This window comes from Notolepis coatsorum (assembly GCF_963971535.1).
Source record: "Notolepis coatsorum genome assembly, chromosome: 7".
NCBI classification, from domain to species: domain Eukaryota; kingdom Metazoa; phylum Chordata; class Actinopteri; order Aulopiformes; family Paralepididae; genus Notolepis; species Notolepis coatsorum.
The window spans coordinates 121,703,127-121,712,632 of NC_140171.1; the positions used below are offsets into that span (position 1 = coordinate 121,703,127).

Below are 9,506 nucleotides of genomic sequence, written 5' to 3' on the forward strand. Positions count from 1 at the left end.
CTGCTTTAAAAATAAGTCAATACTTGTGTCATTTTAACGCCTTTATTCTTCTTCTTTATTTTGACCACTTGTGTTCGTGCTAGCCATATCTTCATAGTATTGAACTCTTCCACATCTTGTGTGGCGAATTCCATAAAATATGCGTTAATTATATACCTGAAAATACCTGTGCTACCCAGACATTTTTATTTAATATATGTTTTAGAATTCGCCTATTTGTTATGTTGTCTTGTTTCATGAACATTTTTATTTTTACATGAAAATGTAATGAAATGGGAAAATAATAATATGGTAATAATATTAAAAACAATATAATAGTAATAATAATAATAATAATAATAATAATAATAATAATAATGATTATTATTATTATTATTATTATACATATAAATATAACCTGTGTCATTAAACAAGCATGGTGGAGATGTAATCACATTAAGGATTAAAAGTTATTTAGGTTATAGACTTTGAATCATCTTCATATTGACACCATGCTGCTAATGTCATCAAACCTCTCTCTCTCTCTCTCTCCCCCCTCTCTCTCTCTTTCTTTATCTTTCTCTCTATACCCCCCATCCACCACGTTTACTTTCTGTACCTCTTCCTTACACCCCTCCTATCTCTCTCTTTCTCTCTCTCTCTCTCTCTCTCTCTCTCTCTCTCTCTCTCTCTCTCTCTCTCTCTCTCTCTCTCTCTCTCTCTCTCTCTCTCTGACATATCATCATTCTGATCATATTTTATTTCCCCTGGTGGTGACAACGAGGAAGTATACAGTCACCTTGTTGATGTATTAATAATAATTGCAATATCGCATTTAAAAATTACATTTAAAATAAAAATATATATTATATAATAACAATGTGATAATGATATCAATATCGATAACAATAACAATACCCTAATAATAAAAACAAGAACAAAAACAACATAAACAACACAACAGCAATAATAACGATAATGCTTACTACTACTAATACTACTACTACTATATAGTTGTATATACTATTGTATACAAGTACTACTTCTAATAATAATAATAATAATAATAATAATGAACACAATTTGATGAATATACGAAACGTTTCTATTTAATCTAAAAAATAGAATTAAAGAAAATTGACCAAATCAAATCGAAAACCTATAGTGTCGAAAAATTACAATACACTTTAGAAAATAAATAGGCTTGACCACCATTAAAAAAAATGGAAAAATATTTCTTACTAATCCCGATTGAACAAAAGTACGATCTTTCACGCAGATGGCCCGTCGGCAATTTTTCAGAACGGCACAAAAATAAACCCATCATGCCAGCGCTTGAGGACGCGGGGAAATTTGATAGGAGATGAAATATCTCGCAGATGATGTAAAAGGAGCCCTTTCGCCTGAGTTATGGCCCGGTTTGGCGACGCCGCTCCGCTCTCCCCTGCCCAACGGAGGCATATCAGAGCTGATATATCGCTCAGCTCTACATTACCTTTACAAAACAAAGGATCATCCACCGCTTTTGATCGAGGAAAACATTCTTTGGTAATATACATACAATTATCTATCGAATTAATCGGCCGTTTTTATACAATTGCGGAGTAGTCCAAATGCTATTCATGTCAGAAAAAGTCAAACTTTGGAAATAGAAAAGGAGTTCATTAGTCTCTACGCTTAAATAGGCTATGCAACGCAATGCAATCTAATCATCTCTCTCCCTCTCCCTCTCTCTCTTTCTCTCTCCCCCTCCCCCCCCCCCCCTCTCTCTCTTTCTCGCTCTCTCTCTCTCTGGCCCTCATTCTCTCATTTACCGAAAGGCCTATTCTGGTATCTCACCATACGACAAAATTAGACCAAAGATGATAAGAGCACAAAGCATTATAATTCCGTCGGGCTCCTCCTCCTACCAGCCATGCGTTCTAATTAATGGGGCGCCCCACTCGCAAAAGCCCCGCACTGGACTGCAACATAGTCAAAGAGTGAAAGGGAGAGGGCGAAAGTGCCACTGGAGATAATTGATTACCTCCCAATCAATGATAACTTGTTAGTAATCGTCAGTTCCTGCAACTCTTTGGACCTCGCCATTTCCAGGGAGGCATCTCTCTCCTGCGGACTTGCTCCTATCGGGGAGCGATATACTTTCAAGACATCCCATTTTGGAATAAGATATTTTTGGGCTTTATTTTGCCACTATAGTTAGCTGCAGCGGGGTTCTAAATTGGTGACTGTTATGCGACTATTTTTTTTCGATAGCCTTGCCGTTTGCTGACTGCTGATATTTTCAACAAAGTTCGCCTGCGTGCCGATCGCTATAATAATGATGACATCCAAAGAAGTGGCCAAATGTGATGCGGTCGAGAACAGGAGGCGAAGTCCGCTAGACCACTTGCCCCCGCCTGCGAACTCCAACAAGCCCCTGACTCCCTTTAGCATCGAGGACATACTGAACAAACCCTCTGTCAAACGAAGTTACACCATTTGTGGCACGGCGCACCTGATTTCATCGTCTGAGAAGCATCGTCCATCGAGCATCCCTCTGTCCAGCCGAGCTCTGCTCACCCACCAGACCTCCCCACTCAGTGCCCTGGAGGAGCTGGCCAGCAAGACCTTCAAGGGGCTGGAAGTGAGCGTTTTACAAGCGGCAGAAGGTAATTCATATTATACACATACAGCTACGTGGCCTTGTATTGTCACTGGCCGGTCTGAACAGTAACATCTATTAATTATAATCTGGTATTCGGTGCATGCACGCATGAATATAATTCAGAGTGAGGGCTTTTAGTACAGAAATACAAATTATTTCAGTTTAGTAATATGATTCACCTGCATTATTGCTTGCGCTGTGCAAAGTGTAACGGGGGCATGTGTTGGAATGCAATTTATAAAGGTGATTAAATTATTAGACAACGGGTGGAGAATATATTCCTTGTTATGATCAATGTATGAAAATGTAGGAATAATCCAAGATGAGATGCACGCTCATGCACGCACCGGGCACATTATATTCCTATTCAATGTCCTATAATTTTACGCGCAAATAGCCTACAACGCCCTTGGTGCATTGCACAATGAAACATGCCACTAAAACTGTCATTTACTAAAGCCCCCGTCTGTATTTTCAACAGGCAGAGACGGTATGACTTTGTTTGGTCAGAGAAACACCCCGAAGAAGCGTCGGAAGTCTCGAACGGCATTCACCAATCACCAAATCTACGAGCTAGAGAAAAGATTCCTGTACCAGAAATATTTGTCTCCCGCCGACCGAGACCAAATAGCCCAACAATTGGGTCTTACAAATGCCCAGGTCATCACATGGTTTCAGAACCGGAGAGCCAAGTTAAAGAGGGATCTGGAGGAGATGAAGGCAGACGTGGAGTCTGCCAAGGCGACCGGCACGGTACCTTTGGAGAAACTCGCCAAACTCGCGGACCTCGAGAAATGCGCAAACGGAACGCTCGGCCACTCGCGAGCCCTGTCCCCCATGAAGAGCGCACAACAAGAGCGCGATCTCGCACACAAACTGCGGATGTCCCCCATGTCGCCATTTTCAGACCACACAACAAGTAAAGAATGCTCAGAGGACGAAGACGTAGACATTGACGTGGATGACTGATTGCGTGTGGTTTGAAAGACACAAAAATACAACAAAAAAGAGCAAAAATCTACCGAGGACTTGTAACTTGTATACTGCTTATATTGTATACCATCTCAGAACATGTACCAAACTGTAATGACTTTTTTTTTATATTGGCACAGATAGGCCTACTCATAGTAAAGCATGAACAGAAATATGCTGTGGTATATTACAATGTATTCATTAGCATACTATTTCCTCTTGCAGTCGAAGCAATATATGGTCTGACATGACATGAACAAGTTATTGTTTTTAAGAGTATGGCTGGCCAACCACACACACACACACACACGCACGCACACACACTCACACAAACTCTCTCTCTCTCTCTCTCTCTCTCTCTCTCTCTCTCTCTCTCTCTCTCTCTCTCTCTCTCTCTCTCTCTCTCTCTCTCTCTCTCTCTCCCCCCCCCTCTCACACACACACACACACGTACACTTTCATTATACTTTTTATTTTTTTTATTTTGCAGGGCCTAATCTCGTGTCATGTACGCCAGTTTTCCATATTTTTTTTGCATGTGAATGCATGTTTTGATTTTTGACCATTATCTATTTATTTTACTTTTAAATTATAAATTATAGCGCTTGTATTATGTTGAGCCAAACCGTCATGTCACTCACTGGAGTCAAAGCAGAGTTTTATTTTCTTCATTAATTTGTAGCTTTGACTCAAATTCATATGGCGTCCTTATGCTGCAATGCATGATCGGAAAAAGGCAAAACTCGGAGATTCATGTTATATAGATGCGTTTATAGGAATGCTCAAAACGATGATGCAGAAAACAAATACTGCGGTGATTTTGACAGCTATACTTTATAGATTTATTGTTTGGATACAATAGATTTACAGTTATACAATTTGTTAGGTTTTTTTTACACCTGTAAGTGCCTTTCTAAAATCAGGACAGTATTTGAAAACCAATGCACATTCTGTAATGTATATATACTATGGGAATAAAAATGGCTTTTCTCAATATTTCTTTTATGTTGTAATTCTTCAATTGATTGGCGTTTACGTCTAAGCTATTTAACGTTTTTTTTTATTATTATTGCTAACAAAGCCCCTTTTCTTTCTTTCTTTTCTTTACTTTCTTTTTTCTTAAACCTGCCCACCTCGCCCAATCGGGGGCTTTTTATCAAAGCAGCCCATTTAGCGCTTTTCAGTTATGATATCCAAACATCTCGGCGCTATTGAATATCTTTCTTTTATAGGATGCTCTCTAAACATTTCGTGGCTCGGCATCTCACAACTCTTTTCAAACTCTAAAGGCGTATCGTGCGGCTTCTTGACCCTGCAACGTGCTTCCCCCATTCGTGGCAAAATTTATGTGAGAAACACAAATCTGGTCCTGGGAGAAAAAGGGACGAGGATGCCACAAAAACACAAAGTTTTGGGCCAGTTTCCCTGCGCCTTTATAGGCCTTTTTTGTTCTGCGGGACTAGGCCATAATTTTGAGCGTAAAGCATGAAAACGGGGACAAATGAGCAGCGTTCCCTGATGTGACAAGTCACAATGGAGCATGGCCCGTCTCCCGCAGCGTGCAATACTGAGACAAGTGTGTCCCACCGCACAAAAAGGACACAAACGTTTGGAGGCCATATGGTTTTTGAATTTTCCTCACAATTTGAGACAATTTGATGGATTGAGTTAACCCTCCTTTTAAACGGTTTAACTCCGCGTGAACAAAGGCCATAATGAATACATAGACTCTGGCTTCACGAGGGCATCTGCGGCTATTAATGTCTAGCCCTTTTCTTTGCCTGGCATTTTGAACAAGTCAATGAATTACAATGAAACTGGCTCTTTTTGTGAGCCACTTGTCTTTCTTCGCTTTTTAGCCCTGGAATAATATGTTTGACTTTTGTCCAAGAACGTTTTCTAAACAAGAAATGCCGCACATTTTGTTGAAAGTGTTTTTCATGTTAAGCAGGGAGCCATAAAGAGTTTAGACTGTGACATTTATGCCAAAGTCTGGTTAAGGAGCCCTTTGTTTGTTTTCTTCTCATCTCTTTTTTCCTTCTGCCTCTTTTATTTCCTTTGTCTTTAAGGGGTTTAATGAAGCTGAAAACATGATGATGTGAGAAAGAGAGTCTAAAAAGCGCAAAGAGCTTAAAGGATAAGTCCCGTTTAGCCTTCCTTGAAAAGGTTGCTGCTAAGCAGGGGTGAACGATTTTTGAATTTTGTTCACTCGAATACAATTATACAAAAAACATTTGCAGTTTATTAGAGAGAGAGCATTTATTAATAACACATTACCTCTAAATTATTTTAAAGCTCGGATATACTAAAAATAATCAAATATTTTACAGCTATTTGTGTTAACTGTTTATAAGACAACCTCAGATTCTGACCAGCACGGGTTTTATATCAGAAAATATCACAAATTATATTCTATTCTGTTCTATTGTCTTTATGGTTAATATAGCAGGCTAAGGATATAAACAACATCCACATCATAGAAGTGATACATTGAAAATGTAACATAAAACAGATCAAATACATTCTGTTCTTCAAATTAACACACTGGATTTACTGTAAACATTTTAATTAAAAAGATTCAATACAAATCAGGAGAGAGAGAGGGAGAGAGACCACACACATAATGCATACACAGACACGCATTGTATGTGCGTGCGTGCGTGAGTGCGTGCGTGTGTACGTGTGTTTGGTGCTGGATGGATTTGCTCTCTGCACTTCATATCACTCACTCCTCTCTGCCAATGATCTGCAGCCCTTTCTGAATAAACCATATTTATGATGGGAGAGAGTGTTAAGGCAGGCTAAGTTTATGGATTTCACTTGCTTATTTTATGAGGGGTTGTCAGACTGGCCCCGCGATAAGTAATACAGTACGAGGGACCACTTCGTGGTAATTAATCCGGAGTTCTTAAGTGTATTTCAGTATTTCAGTTCAAGATGGAAAAAAATCACTAATTCAATCGTCCGGAAAATTGAAGTTTGATGCATGAGTCCCTGCTGAAACAATGAGGCCAGCACACCCCCTTCCTCTTCTCCCTTCATCAGTCCGTTTCTTTCTTTCTCATTCGTTTTGGAAAACATTCTTAGCTGTAAAGAAATATATAGACACCACTATAGGCGAAGCTTCACAAGATGAACCAAACATCAAGTTTTCAGGAATAGAAACAGCCATGGAATAAACTTGTATAGACGGATTTTGTTGCTATAGGGAACAACTCAGTTATTATAGCAAACACTACAGGAAATCAACTTGGGTTGCATTAGGATGTTTTTGTTTCGTCTGTATAACAGAAATAGCATTGCACTTATTCAAGATGTAAAGCAAGGCATACGCATACTTTTTTTTAAACAATCGTACAACAACAACAACAACAACAACAACAACAACAGAAACAGCAGCAACAACAACAACAACCATCAACATCAACCTAGCATCATAAGAAGCTTTTTTTTTTAAAATATGATACCACCAACAACAACAACAACAACAACAACAACAACACCAACAACAACAATAATAATAACACAACTCAATATAATAATAATAATAATAATAATAATAATAATAATAATAATAATAATAATAATAATAATAATAATAATAATAATAATAATAATAATAATAATAATAATAATAATAATAATAATAATAATAATAATAATAATAATAATAATAATAATAATAATAATAATAATAATAATAATAATAATATAAAAAATAAGTAAAAACAGTCAAAAATCACGTGTGAATATTTTCCATTCTGTGCTTGCCAAAATAAAAATAAAAATTATAATAAGTAACATGCATGGAGTGCTCCAGCATTGTGATTTTGAATGGTATAGACTCATGGCCCATTCTAAAGTTGCTACTGACCAATCACTGCACCTGCATGCTGGTACCTGACTGACTATCAGTTCTGCTGGGACAATAAAGGTCAGCACACGACCAACTAATGTCTCCACCAGGGAGAGAGATGAACGTCTGCAGTGTTTAATTCATGTGCCAATGGTAAACTTGAATGAATGAATGAATGAATGAATGAATTAACGAATTAATGAATGAATGAATGAATGAATGAATGAATGAATGAATGAATGAATGAATGAATGAATGAATGAATTAATTAATTAAGTTTATTTTTCGGTCTTGTTTACAGACAAATCAAACACGGTCTTAAAAAAAAAAATCACAAATAATCAAGGCAAGCTCACACACAAAATCCAAAATCAACGACCGAAAAAAAGGAATAGGCTGAAGTGTCATGCTTATTTTTGCCTATCCTTTACAAATTCTTAAAAACTAAATATATTTTAAGTCTGTATACACTTCCATTCTCTGAGACAATACCCCATTATTGTGACTATTAGGTGGCTTGATAATAAATAAATAATTTAATTAATGAATTAATAAATAAATAAATAGATAAAGATCAATCTTAAATTTTGAGCAATGGTTTAACAATGCCACATGGATCACAGCTGATTCATTTGGAATCCCATCCCACCTATTTAGACATCATACAGATACAAGATCAATATGATGATTAAACCCTTCAACTAGATCCATCAAAAGACCTTTAGGGGGAGGTTCAACAAAATAGTCACAGGCTTTGAGTTAGTATTGATGCTGCAGTTATTGTAATACATTTAGTGAGTTTATTGTTGAGTTTGTTATTCTTTACATGCTAATTTGCATAGGCCCACACTATGCATTCATACCTGCGATAAGGACCCTTAACCCTTTCACTGCAGTGAAAGGGTTTACCGGCTGTCGTGTGGCACGTGAAAGGGTTAACCTTCTGTGTGTTGTCGCAGTGAAAGGGTTAACCGTTTTGGCAGTGCCGCAGTGAAAGGGTTAAAGATCTAGGGAAGGCCCTGACAACAAGGACAACAACAACAACAACAACAACAACAACAACAACAACAACAACAACAACAACAACAACAACAACAACAACAACAACAACAACACTAATAAGGTAAACCGGGGTAAGGTGCCCCTCGTGCCCCCCCCCCCCCCTGGAATTCACTCCATGACTAATACATTTATTCCTATTTAATTTCAGATCATGTCTTGGATATAGTAATGGTCTTGCTGATCTTTGAATCACATCCAATACATTTCAGTATTGGAGGTATACGAAACAGTTTTGAGTTTTGTGTTACATGTTAATATGTTAATATGTTGTAATATGTCCACAGTGGAAATTTACAATGTCCTTTACAGTAAAGTACTAGATGAGCTGAGCACAAAATCAGTTAACATTTTTCAAATTGGTCAACTTATGAGGCTACAGTGTTAACATCCATTTTTGTACAGTGTGGGTTTCATACATTAACAATTTAGTTTGATAAGGAAAAGCCCATGCAGAATGTTTTATGTTAGAGGTAGAAACACAAAATCTGCTATGTGAGAACTGTCAATACATATGTTACATGTGGGTGTGTTGTACCCTGATCAGGTGTTCCCAGTGTGATGTGTCTAGTTGTAGTTCCCTGTCCTTATCGTTTCCCTGCCAGGTGTACCCATTTGTAATCAGCCTAGGTGTGTCTTGTCTCGTCATTCCCTCGTGTATAACTGTTCAGTCCTCCCCTGTGTGAGATGCTGATCCTGTTTGTACAGTCCTGTGTTTTGTCTGTCGTTATTTTATGTTATTCCTTTTGATTACAAAACCCATGGTAACTATAATTAAATATCTTTTTTGGTTACTTTGGCTAACGTTTCCTTATTATGTTACATTGACAAGACGACGAGCACTCCTTCAGTCAATGGTAACATACATGTGTCAACACAAGACAAAAATACATTTATTTCACATATTTATCATGCCTTACTTGGTAGACAAAGTTCACCTTTTTTCTTTTTAATTAATGCAAAAATATCAATAGAAATGGCTGTATCTCAAAA

The 9,506-nt window shown here is 37.6% G+C and overlaps 1 protein-coding gene across 1 annotated transcript; it reads left to right on the forward strand.

Annotated features, from left to right (window-relative positions):
* Window positions 1-2,299: 2,299 nt before the first annotated feature.
* On the forward strand, window positions 2,300-3,595 carry lbx1b (ladybird homeobox 1b; the record flags this gene model as incomplete). The annotated part of the gene is made up of 2 exons (XM_084318614.1): window positions 2,300-2,630; window positions 3,108-3,595. The coding sequence occupies 2 exons, from the start codon at window positions 2,300-2,302 to the stop codon at window positions 3,593-3,595; spliced, it is 819 nt and encodes a 272-aa protein (XP_084174740.1).
* Window positions 3,596-9,506: the final 5,911 nt, after the last annotated feature.